The following is a 25287-nucleotide window of genomic DNA, read 5'->3' on the forward strand; positions in this document are numbered from 1 at the left end:
ATATATTGTTTAATATATGGAAAAAGAAAAAGCTAAAGCCCAAAACTGTCATATTCCTTTGTTCCTCATCATGTCAGCTTTCTTTGTTCTAAATTTCATTAATCTGTGACTCTGTATGAGACCACAGCACTACTTTGGATAGAGTCACAAAGTTCCGTCTGAAGCCTGTCCCGTTAAAGTGGTTTTTGGGGTCCCACAGCCGAACGGGGCCGAGTTGCAATGGGGGGTCCCCACTGGAAATGACCAAGGATATACTCTATTGAAAGATACTAGTTTGGAAAAGGTAGCAAAAATGTGCCTGAGGAGGTGGTCTGGCTCCCGGTCTATTGGCTCAGTCTTTTTGAACAGGAGCCCAGCAGGTCATCCCAGGTCACATCCTTATCCCACACCTCGATCTCCAGAGTATAAGATGTGTCCACCTGCAAACAAATTATAAACACCTTTTATTAGAAAGGGAGACCTGAATTGAGTTTAAAATTGTATTTCTTACTAATGTGATGATAAGCTGTGCTCGCACTAATTATTAGTATTATGTATGATGTGTGTGATGTGTATGTTACTGTTTATTTAGAGAAATAGAACTCTGATCTGCCCTCTTTGTGTGGGCGATCGATACAATGGGCACTCCTGCTGTAGGACAGCAAGTGCTCATATTTCAAAAGATAAATGTTTAACAACATACTTTTACCAGGTTGGCAGCACTGAAAGGAAAATGATCTTTTGTTCTTTATAGTTATACTAGCTGAGACCCGGCCTTCGGCCTGGCCTCACTGTGATATTCAGAGATGATGAGTTATTACAAAGAAATGTCCAGTATTGTCCCTATAACCTGTCACTCAGTATAGCTGTAGACCCGCACTAAGTAGACCAGTGGTTCCCAACCCATTCCAAAAACTATGGACACTACAAATGTTTAAAATAATGAATGCTAAAAATAATTTCAAACAAATGGAGTGTTTGATGCACCTGTACTCCTTTCTTATAATGGATGATTGTTACTCATGACCCTTTGACCAGACAAAGCTCTGAGCCTCTGCAATCCCAGAACCACTGTAATGACTGTGTAGTGTATTGCCAAGTGACCTATTGTGCAGAAAGGAGTGAGCCCGGTGTCCAGAGCACCAGCAGAATAAGCGACTACATCGACAATATGTTCGCTAAACTCAGGGAATAGAATTCAAGAGACAGTGGAATATTTATGGATAAATATTAGGGGTTCAGCTCTCACGGTTCGGTTCACGGTGCAGGACCCGCGGTTTGATTATCACGGTGCAAGTGCAATCTAAAAAATAATAAGTTGGTTTTGAAATGAAATAGTAATGATCGTTATTAGACAGTATTTATAATCTTAAAATGAAATTGGCAATGCTTTCAAAGCTGCTTTAGAATAAAATGTACCTCTGGGCTCACAATACGTGAAAGCAAAATAGAAAACAAATGGTACAGCAGCAAAGTAAAAAAGCATCGCAGTGCAGGCCATGCGCTCGATAAGTGGTAGTTTCATTTTCACTCTCCTCACACGGAGGCTGAAGCACTCGAGCAGCGCGTTTGATTTGAAGCTCGTGTTTGGGCTATTGTGTGCTGCGTGTACTGTTTTTCGGAGACAAAGCTTAATATGGCCAGGATTGGATCTTACGCATTCGTCTGCGCCTCTGACATTACGCAGCACTGGATCTATAATAAACCACAGCCTCGGTCACTGCAGGAGAAACTTAAACAAAGACGCGCAGATATCGTGTATTGGAGGATGTCACTGTACCGGTGCGGAGCGTCTACAGCTGCAGTTTAGCGGTGAGTGACTGTTTGGATGCGCGCACACGCACGGCAGTCAGATCTCGTGCACTCGCGTGGTTGTGACGGCGGGTTGTCCTCGGACAGCAGCACCGCGGTCCATATGGACCCGTGGCCAATGCCCGCGGCCGGTGGGACGGTCACGTGGGGGCCGGCAGCGGAATTCTGGGAAATAAACATGGCCTTATGGAGCTTAAGCCCCGCTCTACTCGCGATTGCGTTTTATATTATAGATGGTTCTTTAAGTTCTGATACCCTGACGTCCCAATATTATCAGAAGTGAATGAAGGAGAGTGTGGACTCAGACCTCTCCCAGCCAATAGCGTGTGTTCCAGGTTGGGTAGTCGGACCTGATGACTCGAGTCCTGCGGTAGTGGGATTCATACCACATCTTAACGTAGCTGGTAAAAGGACAAATCCATATTTGAAAATAGTGCTTCACATTTATTTAAGTACTTTGTAATTTCTTACCTCTCTGTAGGATCACAACAGTCCCCTGCAAGATCCCAGGCCCGTTCAATGGTCACTGTGAGAAGCCCCCTCCACGCCTCTGTGGGACAGCTGCTTGTGTCGTACCCGTTTTCATCTTTGCTGATGCTGTTTTCCTTCAAATAGGAGTAAAAATTATGCTGTGCCCTGTACTTCTTCTGTGTATTTTATGATGAATAGATATGCACAATAAATCATTGTTGTATTATTCCTAACATTACAGTGACCGGCTCTGGACCTCTCTGTGGCTTGGACAAATCTCGTATTCATTTCTTTATTTTTTACGGCAAATCAAGTTCCACGCAAATATGATCTACTCAAGCAGTTTACATCCTTCATTTTGCTTCACTTTTTAAGTGCCTGTCCCCGTATTCTACATCCATCCATCCATCCATTTTCTTCCGCTTCAGCAGTCTCAGCAGAGATGCCCAGACTTCCCGATCCACACACACCTCCTCCAGCTGTTCTGGGGGGACCCCGAGGCGACACCAGGCCAGCTCGGAGACATACACTGCGTTCCAAATTATTATGCAAATGACATTTTTCTAAGATTTTCTAAATTGTCAACTCAAATGAGAGTCAGCATAATTTTCTCGTCTTTACCTGGTAGAGGATCATTTAAATGTGGTGGAAAAAATTTCCTAGTGATTCCTAGTGATTTCCTAGTATTTTTTTCCAAAAATAAATATAGTGAAAACCTCAAAATCAACTGTTCCAAATGATTATGCAACTCATCGTTTCAATACATTTTAAAGCTTGTAATGAACTGAAAATGGTCATTTGCTGTATTTGTGGCATTAGGAGGTCATATTTACTGAAATCAAAAGCTATTTCAATCAAAAAAATATTAACAGGTCAAGTTATATTTTACCAAAGGAGCCCTTGTGTGATAGCAGTTTCTAAATTCTTAAATCTATTAAAATTGTGAGTTTTTGGACAGTTTCTACTTGGATTTCTTTGCAGGATGTCAGAATAACCTCCCAGAGCTGCTGTTTGGATGAAAACTGCCTCCCACCCTCATAGATGTTTTTTTTGTTGAGGCTCCAAAGGTTCTCAATAGGGTTGAAGTCAGGGGAGGAGGGGGTCCACATCATGAGTTTCTCTCCTTTTATGCCCATATCAGCCAGTGATGCTGGTTTTCTTTACAGTATGACATGGTGCGTTGTCATGCATGAAGAGGATTTTGTTAGGGAAAGCACGGCTCTTCATTTTGTAGCATAGAAGACAGTGGTCAGTCAGAAACTCCACATATTTTCAAATCTCATTTTCACACCTTCAGCGAGCCTAAAAGGGCCAAAAGGGACCGACCAGCTATCTCCCCATGATTCTGGCCCAAAACATGACTATGCCACCTCCTTACTGACGTCACAGCCTTGTTGGGACGTTGTGGCCATTCACCAACCATCCACTACTCCATTGATTTGACCATCCAGGGCTACACGGCGCTCATCAGTGAACAGGACTGTTTAAAAATGAGTCTTCATGTATTTCTTAGCCACTGCAGCCGTTTCTGTTCATCAGCATTCAATTAACCGTTTAGGGGAGGCCCTGATAGAAGGTTTATGCACAACTGCAGCCTGTGGAGGGTCCTACACCTTGATGTTCGTGGGACTCCAGAGGCACCAGCAGCTTCAAACACCTGTATGCTGCTTTGTAGCATCTGTTCTCTTAATCTGGGGTGTTTGTCTGGCAGAAACCGTCCATATTGTGCCTTTATCTGCACAAACCGGAGTGTGCTCTGAATCATCCACAAATCTCTTATCAGTATGATGATTACACTTAATCTTTCATGAAATATCGAAGGTTTTCATACCTAGACCAAGGCATTTAACTATTTCGTGCTTTTCATCAGCAGAAAGACCCTTTTTCTTTCCCATATTGCTTGAAAATGATGATCTGCATAATAAAGTGGAACACCCTTTTTCAGTAGTTTTTCCCTTAACTGGCCTTAACCTGAAAACTAATCATCCCAGGTCTCTGAGATTAATGTCAGTGATTCATAGAGCCCCGAGACACGATACCATCCATGAGATTCATTATTATTGGGTTTTTTTTTACCTTTTTGACACAAAAATCCAATTTGCATAATAATTTGGAACACAGTGTAGTCCCACCAGCGTGTCCTGGGTCTTCCACGAGGCCTTGTCCCACTAGGACATGCCTGGAACACCTCCCACGGGAGGCGACCAGGAGGCATCCGAAACAGATGCCCTAGCCACCTCAGCTGCTCCTTTCGACGTGAAGGAGCAGCGACTCTACTCCGAGCTCCTCCCGGGTAACTGAGCTCCTCACCCGATCTCGGAGGGTGCGCCCAGCGTGTCGATCTCACGCTCCATCCGTCCCTCACTCGTGAACAAGACACCGAGATACTTGAACTCCTCCACTTGAGGTAAGGACTTCCCACCGACCTGTAGAGGGGAAACCACCTTTTTCCGGTGGAGAACCATGGCCTCAGATTTGGAGGTGCTGATCCTCATCCCGGCCGCTACACACTCGGCTGCAAACCGCCCCAGAGCGCGCTGAAGGTCCTGGTTCGTTGAAGCCAACAGAACAACATCATCTGCAAACTGCAGAGATGAGACTCTGAGGCTCCCAAACCGGACACCCTCCGGCCCCTGGCTGCGCCTAGAAATTCCGTCCATAAAAGTAATGAACAGAACCGGTGACAAAGGGCAGCTCTGGCGGAGACCAACACGCACCGGGAACAGGTCTGACTTACTGCCGGCAATGCGAACCAAGCTCCTGCTGCGGTCATACAGGGAACGGACAGCACTTAGCAGAGGGCCCCAGACCCCATACTCCCGGAGCACCCCCCACAGGGCACTACGAAGGACGCGGTTGAACGCTTTCTGCAGGTCCACAAAACACATGTGGACCGTTTGGGCGAACTCCCATGAACCCTCAAGCACCCGATGAAGGGTATAGAGCTGGTCCAGTGTGCCACGACCAGGACGAAAACCGCATTGTTCCTCCTGGATCCAAGGTTCAACTATCGGCCGGATCCTCCTCTCCAGCACCTCGGAGTAGACCTTACCGGGGAGGCTAAGGAGGGTGATCCCTCTGTAATTGGAACACACCCGCCGGTCCCCCTTCTTAAAGAGAAGGACCACCACCCCGGTCTGCCAATCCAGGTGCGCTGTCCCCGACCGCCACGCGACGTTGCAGAGACGTGTCAGCCCGACAGTCCTACAACATCCAGAGACTTAAGGTACTCAGGACGAATCTCATCCACCACCGGAGCCTTGCCACCGAGGAGCTTTCTCACCACCTTCAGCTTGGGTGATGAGCGAGCCCACCTCCGAGTCCCCAGCCTCTGCTCCCTCATTGGAAGACGTGACGGCGGGATTGAGGAGGTCCTCGAAGTACTCCTTCCACCGCCCGACGACATCCCCAGTCGAGGTCAGTAGCCCCCTACCCGCACTGTAAACAGTGTTAGTGAAACACTGCTTCCCCCTCCTGAGGCGCCGGATGGTTTGCCAGAACTCCCCGAACTCTTCCCAGACACAAGTTTTTGCCTCTGTGACCGCACGAGCTGCAGCACGCTTAGCCTGCCGGTACCTCTCAGCTGCCTCCGGAGTCCCACAAGCCAACAAGGCCAGGTAGGATTCCTTCTTCATCTTGACGGCATCCCTTACTTCCGGGCGCCACCACAGGGTTTGGGGATTGCCGCCGCGACAGGCACCAGAGACCTTACGGCCACAACTACGAGCCGCCGCATCGACAATGGAGGAGGAGAACATGGTCCACTCGGACTCCATGTCCCCAGCCTCCCTCGGAATCTGGGTGAAGCTCTTCCGGAGGTGGGAGTTGAAGACACCGCTGACAGAGGGATCCGCCAGACGTTCCCAGCAAACCCTCACAACACGCTTGGGTCTGCCAGGTCTGACCGGCTTCCTCCCCTGCCAGCGGATCCAGCTCACCACCAGGTGGTGATCGGTTGACAGCTCAGCCCCTCTCTTCACCCGAGTGTCCGAGACACGCGGCCGGAGGTCAGACGACACAACTACAAAGTCGATCGACCTCCTGCCAAGGGTGTCCTGGTGCCACGTGCACTTATGGACACCCTTGTGCTCGAACATGGTGTTCGTTATGGACAAACTGCGACTAGCACAGAAGTCCAATAACGGAACACCACTCGGGTTCAGATCGGGGAGGCCGTTCCTCCCAATCACTCAGGTCTCACTGTCGTTGCCCACGTGGGCGTTGAAGTCCCCCAGTAGAACAATGGAGTACCCAGTCGGAGCACCATCAAGTACCCCTCCCAGGGACTCCAAGAAGGCCGGGTACTCTGCACCAATGTTGGGCCCGTAGGCCGAGACAACGGTGAGAGACCTGTCCCCGGAGGCGTAGGGACGCGACCCTCTCGTCCACCGGGGTGAACTCCAACACGTGACGGCTGAGCTGGGGGGATATGAGCAAACCCACCCCAGCCCGCCGCCTCTCCCCTCGGGCAACTCCAGAACAATGGAGAGTCCAGCCTCTCTCCAGGAGTTGGGATCCGGAACCCAAGCTGTGCGTGGAGGTGAGCCTGACTATATCTAGCCGGTATCTCTCAACCTCCCGCACAAGCTCCGGCTCCTTCCCCCCCAGCGAAGTGACGTTCCAAGTCCCGAACGCCAGAAGCTGCACTCATAGACCAGGTCGCCGAGGCACCCGGCCTCGATTGCCATCCAGTCCTCTCTGCACCCGACCCCTACGGATCCCTCTGCGGGTGGTGAGTCCACAGGAGGGCGGGCCCACACCGTCTCTTCGGGCTGTGCCCGGCCGGGCCCCGTGGGCAAAGGCCCGGCCACCAAGCGCTCGAGTTCGAGCCCCAACCCCAGGCCTGGCTCCAGGGTGGGGCCCCGGCTGCACCACGCCGGGCGGCGTCACGGTCCGTATTCTACAGTCAGTGTTTATGCTGCTCTGATGGAGCTGAGCGGAACATAAATCATATCGTCCACAAAAAAACACAATATCAAAAAAATGTATCACCGCGATAACGATATGCGATACGATGTAGCCCACCCCTGTTGTGACAAGTTTAGTTACCAGACGAAAGTAAGATGCTGTAGTAAGAATACACAGACTAGGGCTCCTTCCGAAACGAGCAGATTGGTAAGAGCTCTTACGCCACACCGGATGTGCGTCAGCGTCCGCCATGACAAGATGCTTCCGAATTGGGCTGTTAGGAAGGAAAGGAGCCTCGATGCTAACTATCGTAGCCACTTTAGCATAGGGACCTGTGGTGCTAGCTAACCGGTGATTAGGAGCCATGTGCCATCCCATAAGCCACTGCGCCAAACCCCCCACCCCCCTCGCCCCCACCCTCGAGTGAATCATGCACAACCATTGTTGATTGACAGGAGCACATTTAAAAATAAAGATAATAATAATAAAAAAATAAGATTCTGCACAAGCCAAACATTATAAAAGTGACAGAATCCATGTTGTCGTCACCACAGCTCAGTCACATGTCAGTGTTAAAGAGTAAACTCAGTAAACGGATTAAATGCTTTTGTTTTCATTTAGTAGAAACTTAAGCCACATGGATCATTTGCTACTGTAGCTTTAAGAAACAGCTGTTAAAATAAAATAAAAAGGGAAATTTATGGCTCATTTGGATTTTTTTTTTCTCCTTAAATGTCTTTGTTTGGACACTATGTTGTTGTTGGACACTGTACAGTAGGGGGCGACATGCACTTTTGTTTGGCCTGCACTCCACCAATAACTTTAAAGAAGAAGAAAAACAGCTGTTGGTGATGTCACTTCCCCTTCTCCTGGGTAAGGACGGTCAGATTGTGCAAAATAGCTCTAGTTCACTAACTGCATAGAGATCTAACAGTCGACCCCATGAAAGGTTAAGGATTAGTTGTTAGTGTTAGTGCTTAGAGGCTACAATTTGATGGTTTCAGACACAGCCTCGCTCTTGCCGTGTGGTGTAGGCCAAAGACCTGTCCTGAAACAAAGGACTTCCTGCTACTCATCTGCATAAACACACCAAACTGCCATGTTCTTTCCTGCTGTGCTGTCTTGACCTAGGCTATATAGCTGGGTCAGAGAGTTTGCTCTGGGAGGGAGGAATAAAATGGATGGATGGATATTTATTTCAAACTTTGGGCCAACCCTCGCTGGCTTGTACAGACAGTCATGCCCCAGGATGTGGACATTTATTTGATGGAGAGAAGGGAGAGGAGGCGCCAACGCAACAGTCACCAAAATCTAAGCACCACTATAGCATGGTACTTGGATGGGAGACCGTGTGGGAACACCAGGAAGCCTGGGTGAATGGAGTGAGTGAGTGCTTGGCAGGGGTCAGAGGGGCCGATGGCTTTCGTTTGTCTACCCCAGGGCAAATATGGAGTGAATGAATAATGCAGTGTAAAGCACCTTTGAGTGTCCAGAAAAGTGTTATATAAAACCAATGCATTATGACAATTATTAAGTGTGAACCAACTTGAAAATTGTGACTTAAGTAAATGATATGAAGTTTAAAGCTGCTATATCTGTCTCTCACCCATACCTTCAAATAATCTTCAATAGCAGTGTGAACCTGTAAGCACTTCCCTGGGTCTGGCACCAGAACAGAAATTAAGCGCAGTGAGTAGTCTATTATGTCCGGATGGTCTTTGAGGGAGCGCAGCCAGGTGTTGTACCCGTGAGAGTTTTGGAAGAGGAGGGAGAATTCACCCGACCAGCCATTGCCGCCCACCACCTCTGTGCGGTGCAGGTGCATGAAACTGTCGTCCCAGGTGGCCATGTTATTGTTTCGGAGGAAGTTGGAGCATCTCTGGTGCCTCGCAGAGGCTCGTGCCTTTCCTAAGCCAACATCGATGCCCAGAGAGAGACAGGAGTGTGCCTGTATTAGAATAAACAAAAACAACATAGCATAAAGCATACCTCCACTGAGCCTTCACCACACATTCTTCAAAGTCTAAACATTTAAACACAGATTAAATATGTACTACTGATACTAGTTTGGTATCAGATTTTTTCTTTTAAAAAAAGTGACATTCAAACTTACCTCAGACAAAGAAAGCCCGTTGAGGAAGGATAAGCAGGTTCGCACTGCTGAGAGACGTCTGAACTGTCCACCAAGAGTAGACTAGAACAGAAAATATATACAATTATTAAGGGAAATGATTCAGGTACCAGGCATTAATAACCTGGCAAGTGGAAAATTATAGCCCTCTTCTCCACACACACAGGGACAGTATGGCCATGCCCTCGCTCGCTGGGTAATAGGTGAAAAGAGAAGTTGGGTAATTCTTCAACAAAGAAAAACATTGGCCAATGTTTTCACCAGAAAATTAAACATGTATTTTTAGAAATATGTTTCATATGTTGTGGATCAATACATTGTATAGAGACACTTTCTGATAGTGGCTTTACTAAAAAACACTACAAACAGATATTTGTTTTCGAAATCAGAAGCCTACACTGAATTTATGTTCCCAGAACGTTTTTTTTAAACTTCACAGTTAAATGTACAAAGACATAGAATATACTAGGGATGTCACGGTTACCGGTGTAGCGGTAAACCCCGGTAAAATTGTTGACAATAATAATTACTGTCTTGTTTTTGAAAAAATATTTTACCGTGGTGGACTACGGCGCCCACGGTTTAGGCACAGTGAGCCTTATGAGCCGCCGTCTCATCTGCTGAAGTTGCCACAGGCGCCTCTGTAGCTACAACCAAAACAAAACTTTCTCGAAGCTGGAATCATGTCCGAGACGACAGCGCGCAGGATCTATCAGCCTCAAAGACCGAGCCTGAAGTCTGGGCATATTTGGGGCATTTTAAGAAAGCTGAAGGACAGTTGATAGAGACAGTTTTCCTGTTTGCGGAACGTGGAGGAAAAAGTGTCTCCAAATGCAGCAATACTTCGAACCTCTGACTCACCTGCGTGACCGTCTAACATTAGCGTTTTAGCTGAAATGCTGATGTGGGACTTTGGGTTGAGGGATAATGTAACGAGTCGCCCCATAGTGCGGCCGCAGCACCACCGCCAGCATAAGCCGTGTCCGGATACCTCCGCACAATGGCACCAACATTATGGGGCTCCCGGTGGCAGATTGCAATAGATTCACTTTCGCCGCAGTTTTATGAATTTAACAATGATCAGTGTCTGATGGCATTTTCCCAAATCTGCAAAACGAAAGCTCACTGGAAGGAAATAAAACTCAGAACAATTTTCCTGATATAGACGGTTTATCGTTTCTGGCGCTATAAATAGTACATGTAATACCCTCGAAACGATCAACAACACATCGTTATAGTTCCTTTACTTTGATGTGAAAAGTTGCATTTTGAAACTATTTCAGTTTGTGTAGGACTATCAATGCTTTCTGAACATATTAACACACATTAAAAAAAAATACAGCGATAATACCGAAAACCGTGATAATTTTGGTAAAATATTCATACCTGACATCCCTAGAATACACTGTACATATTTTTAAGTTTGACGGTGATAATTTCATGGTGAAATGAGTCAGAAAAAACAATTGTTTTTTCTTTTTTTTAAGTCCAGTTTGAAAACACTAGTGTTTTTGTTATTTCCATTACATTGGCCAATCCGTCACAAAGACAAAAACGTAATGGTAGTGACTGTAATGAGAATGACATTGATGGGAGTGACAAAATGTCATATTTTGGCACTATATTGTGAGGCGTAATAACACCTGGAGTACTTCGACATCCGCGCTGTAATATAGTCAAAGTACTCCAGGTGTTATTACGCCTCACAATATAGTGCCCCTTTTTATCCACTTAGAAAATGTTTAATTTTGTGTAACTAGACTTGGATCATGTAACGTTTAACATAACTTAAATAGGGAAAATGTGAAACAGCTTGGTAGCTTCTAACTTCACCCCCGTTTGGAGCTGTACCTTTGCGGGAAGAGGCTAAATGATAACAACATTTGCGTGACTGAGCGCATGCACAAAGACCAGACAGGTACGCATCAACTCGTCTAAGCTCAGGTAAGAACATATCTCAATATGTAAAAACGGCGACATGTTCCTTTATTTCACCTTCGGAGAGCCTCAGATTTTTGCCCATTTTACATGCCTTTTGTCAGGGCTTCTCATCTCTATTGTAACACATTTTGTTTTGGCCTCTTTTAGGATAAACTCAGACATTTGTGGGAAAAACACTGTCCATCTAATAACAAAGAGTTTGTATCAATTTCATGAATTCTCAGGTTTTCTAGCATTTCTGTGAAAGTGACTCTGAAAAGTGACCCTCAAGTTGCATTTTTGCTAGCCTGGCTAACGCCAGACGAAAATCACAAGTGATTCATTCTGGGGAAAACAATTCATTTTCTCGTAGGAGAGGTGTGGTTTACGATCGTTCATAGGCGTTTATTGGGCTACGAATGTCTATCATGCGTCTGCACGTCGACACAGCCAATCGTATCATCGTATCCGATGACCGGTCCGGCTGTAAACTTTCGAGCTAAACTATTTAGAACATGGGTGTAAAGCTTGATCGAAAGATGGCGTCACTTCTGCTGCTGTCATGTCGGATCCGTAAATAAACTTTTATATTGTTTTTATCCCTAAACAAACTACAAGCTTCCGTATCGAATAGCGCGTCATCGTCTTGCCGTCCCTCGTCATTCTGGGATTGGTTCCCAAATCCATGTGAAGATTTCGACCATGGTCCCCAGACTGTTGTGAAGTTCGAAATGATTCGAGCGAACACAGCAGTCTGGTGATAACCAGGCTACATTTTTGCAGGATAAATGATAAAGGTCACAGCCACATTGAATTGAATATCTCAAAGCTGGACCCAGGGACAAGGGTCTCCAATATATGAACACATTTCAAAGCCAGATTTCATAGATAAAAATAAATAAATACATAAATAATAATAATAACTTAGCTGATAATGAGACTTTCTGTTTTTCTTATTTATGCACATTACTGAGTAACTGTCACCCATTTCTTGACTTACGCCAAGGGTTTGCTCCACCATGAATTCAATTGATGCAGTGGTGACCAGACTTCATTGCTGGTACAAAGGCAATACAATGGCTGGGTCCATGTTGCATTAATCCTGTTATTCAAGGCGGTGATGATTTGATTTAAAATGGAATGATACTGACCTGTCGTATGTAGTGCGTGCCGTAGGTGTCGATGAAGTGTCTGTACTGGGCCTTGGAGTTGGAGTTGTAGTAGGCTGGCAGTCTGGACACATCGGTTTTAAACTCGTGGCTGAGAGATGGTGTGTCAGACACTCTGTACCTAACAATAATGTTAAATTGTATCAAAATCTACATTTTATGATGAGTGAAAAAGCCTGCGCATGTCAAGTTAAATAGAGTAAATCAAACTTTCCTCTTCATGAGCTGATTTAAGTACATTTCTCCTCGCTTCGCTATATCAGCCAGAGGTGTGACCACTGCGTAACATCATGGAAGTGTGCACGTGCGTGCGTGTCGGCGCATTAACAGGTCAATGCCTGTTGTCACGAGAATAAGTTCGTTGAACAGCAGATCGTTGTTATGTGGCTGATGATGTTACATGTCGGACACGGTCCGACATGTGAACACGGACTGAAATAACATTGAAGTAAATACAATTGAAACTAGAGTGGTCTCGGCTCATCCCACAACACGCTCCAACATGTGTGAAAACGGCCTTAGTTTGCAAAATGAGGGAGAGCAGCAACAGAATTTTCAAAAGTAAAAGATCTCACCCCTCTCCCTCCTGACTGGACCTGAGGCTGGTTCAAAGGAAAAGCTTGTCTCAGTGGGAGGATTCTAGACTCGGATTAGTTGCTGAGATCCGGAAAGGAGGGACTTTACAAAAATACTTCACATCAAAATCCAAAACCAGGTGATTTTGAACTAAAAAAATGTATAAAACATACAGGGGGTCGTTTATCAAATGTTTGCTCATGTGCAAATCGAGTAGCATGTGCAAAAGTGGATCAGCAGCAGCGGACTCATTTATCCTTTTTTTACTCACGCAGCATTGTGTTATTTACATATCAGATGCCCAAAAAAGAGCAGATTTGAGTTTTCAGCTTGCACCTGCATTGATAAATGACCCCCTTAGACTTCCAGACTATCACTTTAACAAATGTCAGTATAGGCTTGAAAGGTTTGTGTTGCGTCTCTCAAATACGTAGTGTCGTGTTTAAAGAACATGCAAACATGAGAGGAGAGAGAGCCCACTTGTAGTGTGTGCAGGCAGAACTGTGGATACTGTAGACGAACTTGTCCTCTTTCGCTTTTGCTGAAGCAAAGCCATACAGATAAGAACGTGTCCCTCCGAAGCCCAGACGACCAAACGGAAGGTTCAGGCCAACCTGTAAAAAGTAAATAAGTACATAAATGGATTTACTTTATAGTACTATATAAAAATCATTGGTTTTCAATGAATAAACGATTGTCTCAAGCTGTTACCTTCCAGTGAGAGCTGTCCGTGTTCAGTGTGCTGAGCACTTCACTGTGAAGAGTCACACATTTAGGTTTTTTGTTTGACTTTCATTGCTTTGGGTTAGGGTTATTCTCACCTGACAGAAGATCGTTGTACCGCCTGATGAATATTGGCCTGACAGCTCGTAAATGCTCGTAAATCTACTGCCGATAGGGGGAGCTGTGAATGAGAAGAAGATGTTAACACATTAAGTGCCACGCAGTTTTTGGGATTTAGCTGTTGAGTGCCAACAATCCAGACCATTTTTCATGATATTTGTTGCACCACAGCATATTCTATGTTATAGAATGCTACAGCTCGTTTTAAAGACGAGAATCTAAGCTCTCCATAGGTGAAAACAGTTTAATTCTACGTGGTTCGGTTCCTGAGAAATCCAAAGCTAAACAAAGGCTAGCTTAATCAAAATCACAGCTTTTTTTCTAGATTCGGAGAAAAATCTAGAAAAAATCTAGAGTGTTGCATAATTTATGCAACACTCTCCTTTCTGATTAACGTCTCTCTCCAACTCTCACTTCTATCCTCTCTGAACGGACACTAACGTTATGGGAAGAGGCAAATGCCTAAATATCTCAGTTTCAAGTCAATTTTCAACACCAACATTGTTGACATGTTTTAAAACACCGCGTGTTATCGATCGCCTTTTGGATGTTTCTGTCTGAATCGCACTCAACATCCTATTTTGATGCTGATCACACGGATCACAGGACTTAATGACTACAGGACGGTGGCGCTGACGTCTGTGGTCATGAAGTCGGACGATGCAGTCAATCTGGCCCTCCACTTCATCCTCAGGAACCTACGCCAGGATCCTGTTCATGGACTTCGGCTCTGCCTTCAACACCATCCTCCCTGGACTGCTCCGAGACCAGCTCTACCAGCTCAGAGTGCCCAGCTCCCTCTGCAGGTGGATCACTGACTTCCTGACGGACCGGAGGCACCACCATCACCCAGGACCCTCATCAAGAAGGCCCAGCAGAGGATGTTCTTCCTGCGGCAGCTGAGGAAACTTAAGCTGCCGACTGAGATGCTGGTGCAGGTCTTACACGGCCATCATAGTGTCCATCCTCACCTCCTCCATCACCGTGTGGTTCCCCAGCGCTACAGACCGGGACAAGCACCGACTGCAGCGCATCACGAGTGTTACTGAGAGGCGACTGACTGTAAGCTCCCATCTCTCAAGGACTTGTTCACATTCAGGACCCGGAGACATGTGGGTCGGATCACAGCTGACCCTGAAATTGTTGTTATTGTCCTATCATTTGAACTTTTTATTTTATTTGTTATTATTATTTGTTATTGAATTGCACGAGAACACCGAGAAATATTCCTAGTTTGAGAACCTGTTCTGAGTTCAGTGAGTTCAGCTTCCCAATGGCCCTGTGTACGAAACTGTTCCTCAGTCGACTGGAACTGACCCGTAGTAACATATAGCAAAGCAACAGCAGGGCAACAAAAGCCAAATGAGTGTCAAGAATGTTCAGGAAGTATATTATGCATTTATCTCTAACTATGTAATATTTGGAATTACAATGTCATACAGTATTCCTTTCTTCTCTGCCTTGTTTGGTCCCAGGACCCAGAAGTCTCCTTTATTGGATCAAATTTGTTCCAGACCAATGAAATATGGTACAAAATACATTGAGATGTTGAGGATGAGTAAAAAGTATTTAGTAAATAGTATAGTACTATAGAAGTCTCTTTCGCATTCGGTGTCTTTTTGTCTTGGTCTGGACTGTCTGGCTGTGTAAAAATGTACGTTACCTTTTGCAGCTGGTTTCCCTGGAGAGGATTGGTGAAGAGGTGGCAGGTGCCGTTGGGCCCCATGTATGTTCTCATATCGATCAGGTAGGCTCCTTTCCTCTTCAGGGTGACGATGTCAAAGCCCTCGCCCACCAAGTTGTACCCGGGGAAGAAGGGGGCAGTCCTGCACTCATCGCCCGTCCCAGTGTAGTAGCAGCGAGCCAGGGACGGGAACACGAGGAGAATCAGATGGAGATGCTTCATGGCTACAAACTGCAAAAAAGTGGAAAGATAGATTTCTCAGCTCTATAGTCCAGTGTTTGGTGTTTTGAAAATATATTTGGACAAACTTAATTGATGCACAATTGCATGTTCAGGGATATCATGTGGCCTCTATGTGACGTCACAAGCACGTGCTCCTGACGGGAGGGCAAAGAGAAAGCGCAGCCCTTCCTACTCCATAGTAAATTAGCTGAAAACATTTGACAAAAGATTGAGCTAAATATCATAAAATCAGTGTGGTTGACACACACGCCGCTGTAGGCCACACAAACACACAAAGGAAGGAGCATAACGTTTCATAGATTTCAATTGGATAAACCTCTCAACCCCGCCTTAAAGGAACAGGCCACCGTTTTTACATACTGAGATATGTTCTTACCTGAGCTTAGACGAGTTGACCCATACCTGTCTGGTCTTTGTGCATGTGCTCAGTCACGCAAAAAGACCAAAGATGTTTGTGGGGAAGCCATGCAATGTTGCTAGCATTTGGCCTCCCCCAGTATATTCCTATATACTGGGAATATACTGGGGGTGAACGGGGGTGAAGTTGGAAGCGACCACGCTCTTCCACGGGCACAAAGACCAGACAGGTACGCATCAACTCGTCTAAGCTCAGGTAAGAACATATCTCAGTATGAAAGAAATGCACTTACCCAAGTGCATTTTCTCAAGTTCAGCTTTACCCAAATCTAAAAGCTGGAGTTTAATAATAATAATAATAATAATAATACATCGGTTTTACGTAGGCCCTAGGGCTTTTCTGGACACTCAAAGATGCTTTACATCGCATTATTCATTCACTCTATACTTAAGCCTGCCCTGGGGTAAACTGTCGGAAGCGAGGCAACCAGTCTGCATCATCGGGCCCTCCGATCGATCGATCGATCGATCGATCGATTGATCGATCGCTCGCTTCCTGGTGTTACCAAACGGTCTCCCATGCAAGTACCAACTAGGCCCATCCTGCTTCGCTTCCAAGGTCTGCCGGGAACGGGCAGAGCAAAGGCTACGCCTCATGTTTACGCCTCAGGCACCTCAGGTCTTAGCTTGAAAACTAAGACCTGCAAAACTGATCAAAATTGATCTTCCTCCTTGCTTTGTTGCCGTGATATTGTCACTATTTCATTTTGTTTTACATCTAATTTTTCACTTTTTTTGCCGCATCTTCATCACGTTTGTGTAACAGTCACTTCTTTGATACTTTTTTGTTGCATTTTCATATTTTTATTTATTGTATTTGGCGTCGCAAGGACCTATTGTACAACGCACAGACCTGTCAGTGCGTTGACAGGTTTTTTTTTGCCATGTCAAACATAAACACCGTGTAGAACCCTTTATACTTGTTATTGCAAGAAAATGAATGGGGGTTTATGGTCAACTGTCATACAGAGGTGGATGACGAGAGCGAAGCCCCACGGCTGCATGCGGGTCGTTGAGAGCTTTCCAAAAATGTATAATATGTTGTTGTTTTGTCTTTCTTTCTTTCTTTTTCCCGGCACCAGTTTGGTCCAAAATGTTACGCAGTGTACCTTTAAATGTGTGTTTTATATTGTGGAAATAAAAAATTGCACGACAGCGGTAGTTACAAAAATGAAAAAATACATTGCACCTATGGGGGAGGGGCCAACGTCAACTTTGTCGTAGAGCGACGGGATTCGGTACAGTATATTTACTTTGGAATGGCTAAAATGGCATGATACAGATCCTTTAATGCTGCTCGGTTACATAATAATTTTAAGTTTGTTCCTAAGTGCTGATTTAAACCATGTCTGTAGTATTTGTAGTTGTTTTTTCCTGCCCTTGTCTGGGTATATGTTTTTTAAAACCTTCATTTAATTTTTTTTTTACAAAGTCTCTAAAACATGCCATTGTAGCTGTGCTACTAAGGCCAACAAGTTGATGTGTTTGAAGCAGGTCCCTCTTGCAAATGAGACATGTCTCAAGGGACAAACCTGTACAGTGTAAATAAAGTAAGTGCATAATTGTACAATGAATAATACAAATAAAAATACCCCAAAATCGCTGATATCAGCCAAGGGGGTGCCATGCCATTGGTCTGACAACCCATTAGTCCGACGTCTCACTATTCGGCCAATTTACCATTGAGCAGAGGCGCCATTAGACCGGCCGAGAGTCACACCATTGGCCCTAACCTTAAGGTCAGTGGACTCTTACCTGAACCTAATTTTATTTTCAACCCCTTCTCTGGGACATTTTCGGATTAATGAGACGTCGGACAAATGGGCCGATCCAAGGGATTTGTGAAACACCCTTTAATTAACAACTTACAGCAGAGACCGATGACCGATTTCTGCAGTTTGGAACAGAACCAAAGGCGGATGATCTCACACTTCACATTACAGTAGAATGAATGTGTAATGTGTCAATAATATGTTCATGCTGCGTGACCTGTGTCACGGCTGCAGGAGCAGCACGAGGACGCTCGTGCTCGTGCTCGTCTCCTCTCGCCTCTGCGCTGGTCCCTTTGCTTTAAATGTGTTTATTTCAGCGACTGCCCCCGATGTGCGGAGAAGCTGACCGTCTCTAAACCAAAACCAAACAAACGAAAAAAATAATACAGTATCCAAATGAACTTATGCACATAGTCTAAAGTAGCATTTATAAACTGAGCTACACAAAGTAACGAGCTCGTTTTGAAAATGCAAGGAGAAGAAAGTACAGATACTTGTGTTTCAAAGTAAGGAGTAAAAGTACAGTGTCGCCAGGAAAATAAATACTCAAGTAAAGTACAGATACTAAAAAACAGTGTGCGAAACCCATCAGACCCCTGGGGCCCGTGGTAGGCTAAAGCAAAGGTGCACTCTGCACTCTTAAGGCGGGGTATGTCAGTGATGGGTCAGTCTGAACCAGTCGGTACTAGAGCCGGCTCTTTAAGTGAACGATGAGAGCCGAGTCTCACCTGCGAGACGCTTTTTCTTTGCCTTTCTTCTAAGGTTGCATGTTGCTGTACATGCACCGCTCTCGGCTACATTTGAGAAAAATAGAGAAAGGCAAAGGCTAAATGAGTAAGGAGAATGGGATCTGGGAGAGACGGAGAAAGGAGAACTCTGCAGGCGCAGCCCGTCCACGAGGAATGAACCTGCTGTATACACAAAATTAAGATCTCTACAAACTTAAACTAATCCATAAATGTAGTCAGTGCATCCCTATCCTTCAGCCACTTCTTATTTGAGAAAGATCTGCTTACATATTTTCGGTTTTCTAGTTGGATAAAGTTATGCTGGGTTTGTGGAGTGAAAACAATGTGATCGCGCACGGAGCTGGAATGTCTGGAATCTGTAACTCTCTCCAGCAGCTCGCAGAGGCGCAGCTGACACAGGCAGAAGAGGGACTGGGGAGAAGCTTTGGGAGAAGCACGCAGGATTTTGACTGGAGACCCCCTCCGAATATTACTAAGGCTAAACTAAAACAGCAAATAATGCAAAGTAAATGGAGAGATGCAAATCAAAGAAAACAAGCCATGCAAAGCAAACATTAACCTGCAAAACAAATTAGATTAGATTGGTTTATTTGAACGGGGACAGTGCAATTTCATATAACACAGAGCCTTACAGAGCCTCGAGTGACGCGCTCAGAGCTGTTTCTTTGGCTGAGGAACTCTGCCGCTCACTTCTATTGACGGAAGTGAGCGGGGAAGTCTTTAGGAGTTACTGCGCGGACGTTGTGTGCTCCTTATATCATTACGCCTCACAATGTAGTACCCCTTTTTATCTGCTTATAAAATCGACATGCTACATTTCTGTGTAAATATACTTCGCATGAAAACACTTCACGTAACTTTATTTAAATAGGGAACACGTGGAAGAGCTTGGTAGCTTCTATCGTGAGCTTTTTTGGAGCTATATGACATGTGGGAGAGGCTGCGTATGTGCTCCGTTTGCCTGACAGAGCGCACGGACAAAGACCAGACGGGTATATATTAACTCGACTAAGGTTAGGTAAGAACATATCTCAGTATGTAAAAACGGTGGCCTATTCCTTTAAGTTAAATAAACAAACTAAAGTACTTAATTACACTGGGGCACAGCTCAATTCTAATGGGTTATATTAAAGGATCTATATCATGCTATTTTAGCCATTCCAAAGTTAAGTATAGGCATTTATATGATATATTGTACCTCTACCATTATGGAGCACTCATTTTTGTGAATATAAGTGTTTTCTGGAGGTATTTTTCAAACCCGGAAGACAAAACGCTTTGATTCAGTTAACTCCGCCCCCTCTCTCCGCACATACAACTTTACCGTAATATAAATAAACAGCAATAAGTGAAATTGCTTCACGATGCAGTTATACGGAGTTGTCATCTGCAACACAGCTTCATAAATGGCTAACACACAAGCTAATATGCTAACACACAAGCTAACCCACGTTTGGATTTCGATGGATCTGCTCCATCGCTGTTTACATAGTGGGACTTGCGTTGGTTATAAAAGTGAATCCACTTTGGTTCTGGTGAAGGTTCACCAAACATCCATCAGTGACAGTCACAGAAAAACAATATTTTGGTGATAGTCGCTGAATCCCGGAGAAAAAAAACAGCTAGACGAGTGGCCTCTTCCTGAAAAAGGTTGAATAAACTCCGTAGCCAAACGCGCTTCTTTTTCTCCGTCCGTGACATGATCGTTAGGTAAGAATAAAGAACAGGTGTGTCCAGTTATAACGAGCTCCATCTTCACAGCTGCAGCGCAAACATGACGTCTGTTCAGACGCTCAGGATGTGTTTGTTTTGGCCACAGCTGACCTGGAAGCACCTCGGGCACATCCTTTTTATTTTATTTTATTTATTTATTTTTCCTTTTTTTTTCTCTTTGTTTCTCTCTTACGACAGAAATAATGCAAAAGCTGTTTTACAAATTAAAATCAGGCTGTAAGACTTTACAGACGTCGAGCACTTCCGTTCCGCTGTTACGACACAACTGAACACTCAGTCGTTCACCAGGAGAGGGAGGAGCAGCTGCTCAGAGAGCAGGATTCAGGAGGATTACTGAGAGCTGCGTGAATGAAGCCACAAACCTCTCTGGGGGTGTTTTTGATAAGGAAATAGCATAACAACATGGCTAAAAGCTCCAAAAAAGTCGATTATGCATGATATAGGACCTTTAAGTGCAACAGAATCGAAGAGGGGTGTCTCTCTTTTTTTTTCTTTAAAGAAAAAATCTGCAGAACACTACAGTGTGTTCTTATCTTACAGTTTTAACAGCTTAAAGGAATAGGCCACCGTTTTTACATACTAAGATAATGTTCTTAGCTCACTTTAGTCGTGTTAATATATCCCCGTCTGGTCTTTGTCCGTGCGCTCTGTCAGGCAAACGGAGCACATACGCAGCCTCTCCCACATGTCACATAGCTCCGAAAAAGCTCACGATAGAAGCTACCAAGCTCTTCCACGTGTTCCCTATTTAAATAAAGTTACGTGAAGTGTTTTCATGCGAAGTATATTTACCCAGAAATGTAGCATGTCGATTTTATAAGCAAATAAAAAGGGGGACTATACTGTGAGGCGTAATGATACGAGGAGCACAGCGTCCGCGTAGTAACTCCTAAAGACTTCCCCCGCTCACTTCCGTCAATAACCTTTAGGAGTTACTGCGCGGACGTTTTACTCCTCGTATCATTACGCCTCACAATATAGTCCCCCTTTTTATTTGCTTATAAAATCGACATGTTACATTTCTGTGTAAATATACTTCGCATGAAAACACTTCACGTAACTTTATTTAAATAGGGAACACGTGGAAGAGCTTGGTAGCTTCTATCGTGAGCTTTTTCGGAGCTATATGACATGTGGGAGAGGCTGCGTATGTGCTCCGTTTGCGTGACAGAGCGCACGGACAAAGACCAGACGGGGATATATTAACACGTCTAAAGTGAGGTAAGAACATTATCTTAGTATGTAAAAACGGTGGCCTATTCCTTTAACATTCATTCTACATTGAAGAATAAAATAGGCACTAGCTTAGCCTGCTCTTGGTGCACTGCTAGCCAGCAAACATGCAAATATGATTGATTGATTGATTGATTGATTGATTGATTGATTGATTGATTGATTGATTGATTGATTGATTGATTGATTGATTGATTGATTGATTGACTGATTGATTGATTTGGAGGTTTCCAATCACTACTTACTCTCTGAACTTGAAAGCCAGCAGAGTTAATGGATTCTGGTGCATTTTTCTGGTGTACAGCTAGATCACAATTCTAATGTCACTACCAAATGCTATCTTTTTTTTTTTTTTTTTTTAACATATTCTAACTTTTCACATTTACAGTTTTATTATAAAAAGTCAATTTAGAGTATTATTTTTTCTCAACCAACAGTAAATTAAAAAATAATGCGTATTTTATTAACAGGCTGTTATAATTAAACAGAAATGAAAAGAGGTTTCTGTCAGAAGCAGCAGTAGCTTCAGGCTGAACCACAGAGACTCACTTGGGCAAGAAATGTGCATTACTACTGCACTGCTCATGTTAAAATGAGTAGTTCTCTGCAGGACGTCTTATTTGCTCTTTGCTTAGTGAGGAGCTGAAACTCTAGTCTAACTTTTATGGACAATAAACTAATAACATTAGCGCTTGAACACTACCGCTTAAGAAGCGCTTCATGCGCACTTTTAACTTGCATAACAAGACAAAGAAAGACGGTGATAGATTGTCGTAAAGTTGGAGTGGGGAGCGTGCGTTTATGTTACCTGTATCGCTGCTCTAACCGCGGGCTCGCGCTCTGCTCTTCACGCTCTGCTCTTCACACTGTTCGTGCTCAGACAGAGGGAGGGCGAGTCGCTGCGCACATGACTCCAGAAAGCCTGTGGCGGACTCCATCAAACTACGAGTCCATCCTGACAGCGGTGCGCAGTGCGCACGCTTTAGCATCAACAGCAGCACCAACTTCTGATTGGCTGATGGCGCTGGCACAGCTGCTTCATCGGAGAAGTGTCAGTTTTACGTAAAGCACCGTCAACTTTTATCAGCTTCAGCCCCTGCAGTTTATTTTCACGCCACACGCTTAAAAAAAAAAGAGCAACATTTCGTACATGGTACGTGGTGTCAAAATGCGTAGGTAGTACTACGCAAAATGCGTACAGGTTGGCAGGTCTGGAACAGAGTGGTTTACTGTGTCAATAGCTTTCCTGAGATCCAAGAATACCGCCCCTACTACTCCACCTTTGCCAAGACAGGATTTTATTTTCTCAATAAAAAGTATAAATAACAGGTGACCGCAAACAAACAAATCTGATTGCACAGGCTTGTAGTTTTCTGATGGGCAACGAGGGCGTGGGTCCCAGACTGATATATCCCACTGTACAAATACAGAGGGCGAGCATTTTGATCTCACCAGGCTACACAAATGACTGCAACTTTTTGTCTGCATGTTTTTGCAACATTTTTGAAGTGTTTTTGTTGTGCTTTCATAGTTTTTGTGTCATATTTTGTCACCTTTTTTGTTGTTTTTTTTCATCATTCTTTAGTCGTGCTTTTTGTCTCTATTTTGTCATGTTTTCGTAGGAGACCAAATGCTGGAGGGCGCGTGGCCCTTGTAGTATAGATGGAACAAAGCTGGACAACAGCGCTTTGGGAGCGGCGGCCCTGGTTATGGTCCATGCATATGTGGCAGTATCAGGCAGGCTCTGCTACGTAAATGTTTGTTTTTATTATTGGTTAGGTTACGCACAGTATTCGGTGGGTCCCATCTCCGAATTGTTGACAGCTAGGACAGGGCATCATCAGTCGCATTGTTCAGAACTCATGGATATCCTGGAAAAGTTCACTGGTTTCACGCAGAAAAACGAACCCCTGCAGTAGCTGATTGATGATAATGTCTGGTCTGGCACCACGGTGAAGTTGGATATTGGGCAGATATTCAGTGCAGCGGCTGTGAAGCCGACAGACACACACGGGGAATCGGTGTAGATTCAGTGTACTCGTAGACTATGGCCTGTCAGATTTAGAGACCGTTAGCAAATGACTCTGCTTAAATTGTGGTAGTGTAGTCGGCTTACGTGCCATCTATGTTGAGTATTTTCATACTCTGCACAATAGTCTGCACAATACTCACATACACCGCCGGCAAGAGTGCAGAGTGTGCTTGTGTCTGCATCTTTGCTCTAGTCTACCACGTTTGCCTTCGCCCTCAAGATCTGATGGGTTAATCAGGGGGGTCGCACCCCGAACGCATTTCGCACACTGGTTACGCGCCCTCCGACCTCTCACTTCCGCCCCTGGTCTCCGGGCCATCCGGTTCGAGCACTCCGTCATGTCTGTGCAGGTAACATCGTCTGCAAATGAATGCGTTTACTGCTAAAATGAAGTCCTAATACAGAGCTTTTCCACCACTGCTCTAGCATGTCGGTGCCGCGTCTACCTGATGCGCTGGTTACTTCCTTCGAGCCTCCGATGCTTGTGTGGGAGGTAAGAGTGGCAGCGAGCCTGGAGCTTTAGCTTAACTTTCAAAACAAACCAACTCACGCCATATTGGTGCTATGTCTTCCCTGGTCATGTTGGCAGGTAATCATTTAATCAAAAGAGATATTAACCTTATTTAAATGGTGTCTAAAATATAATTTGTTGTGCAGTATTTGGTGTCTGCACTGCGGAGGTCCGACATCTGCTGTCTTGTCCTATCTTGTCGCTGTGGAGCAAATACAAGTACTGGATAACGAACTGAAACTATGGACAACTGGTACAGAGGTTAAACAAATGTGAGCTAATTGTGCCAAATGGAAAATGGAAAGCAGCAAACATGAACTAATGTCTCTTAAAACTTACCATATTTTTCACACCATTAGGCGGACCTGATTATAAGGTGCATTAATTAATGCTGGTTTACCTGTAAACAAGGGCATGATGAAATTATGAAACTGATACATGGGGCTCACCGGGATATAAGGTGCACTGTTAAAATGAAAGGCTTTTATGTGAGCCTTATAGTGCGAAAAATATGGTAATAATAATCTTAACTTACAGTAAAATAAAGAAACCATTTTGTAATATGAACATTGCCATTTCACATCATACCAAATCTGTGTGCCTTGTACTTTGTCCGTCTGTATTTAGTTAAATCTCCAGGTGATGCTTTGTGGCATTTAAGCTAAAGTTAAATCAAAGTTAACCCTCGCCTTGCCTGCCACACGTGGAGACACGAGTAACAGCATTTTAAAAGCACACGCCTGAATAAAAGCTTTGGACCTTACCTGCCGAGGAAGGCACTCAGGGGCAGCAGGAGGAGGGAGAATGACAGAAGTCTCTAACTCTCGGCGCATATAAAGCTGGAACGCCCAGAAACAGACGCTTGCTCCAAACTAGGAAAATCCCACCTGGTTATCGAATGCCGCAACCTAAACCAAGTCACGTCAAGGCGTGCAGGACACTCCCCATTACTGTTGGCTCTGCTCGGTACCACCATCCAATAAGATGCGCACCGACATGCCACACTGGTAAAGGTGCAAATGCAGACTAGAGTATTAAGAATAATTACGAATTTGGACTCGTTTAACATTACGTGCATGCTGATATTTTTATGACAGTCGTCT

The 25287-nt window shown here is 44.7% G+C and overlaps 1 protein-coding gene across 1 annotated transcript; it reads right to left on the minus strand.

The window, feature by feature from the left end:
- Positions 1-323: 323 nt before the first annotated feature.
- Positions 324-25067, minus strand: LOC306961021 (perforin-1-like; the record flags this gene model as incomplete). Its single annotated transcript, XM_079553629.1, has 11 exons — positions 24949-25067; positions 15473-15724; positions 13788-13870; positions 13678-13720; positions 13447-13580; positions 12373-12511; positions 9284-9364; positions 8783-9118; positions 2263-2396; positions 2099-2192; positions 324-419 (listed from the first exon to the last, which is right to left on the minus strand). Exons 1-11 carry the CDS (start codon positions 25015-25017, stop codon positions 324-326), a joined length of 1461 nt encoding a protein of 486 aa, XP_079409755.1. The 5' UTR covers positions 25018-25067.
- Positions 25068-25287: the final 220 nt, after the last annotated feature.

Source organism: Gobius niger, assembly GCF_951799975.1.
Source record: "Gobius niger genome assembly, chromosome: 3".
Classification (NCBI taxonomy): domain Eukaryota; kingdom Metazoa; phylum Chordata; class Actinopteri; order Gobiiformes; family Gobiidae; genus Gobius; species Gobius niger.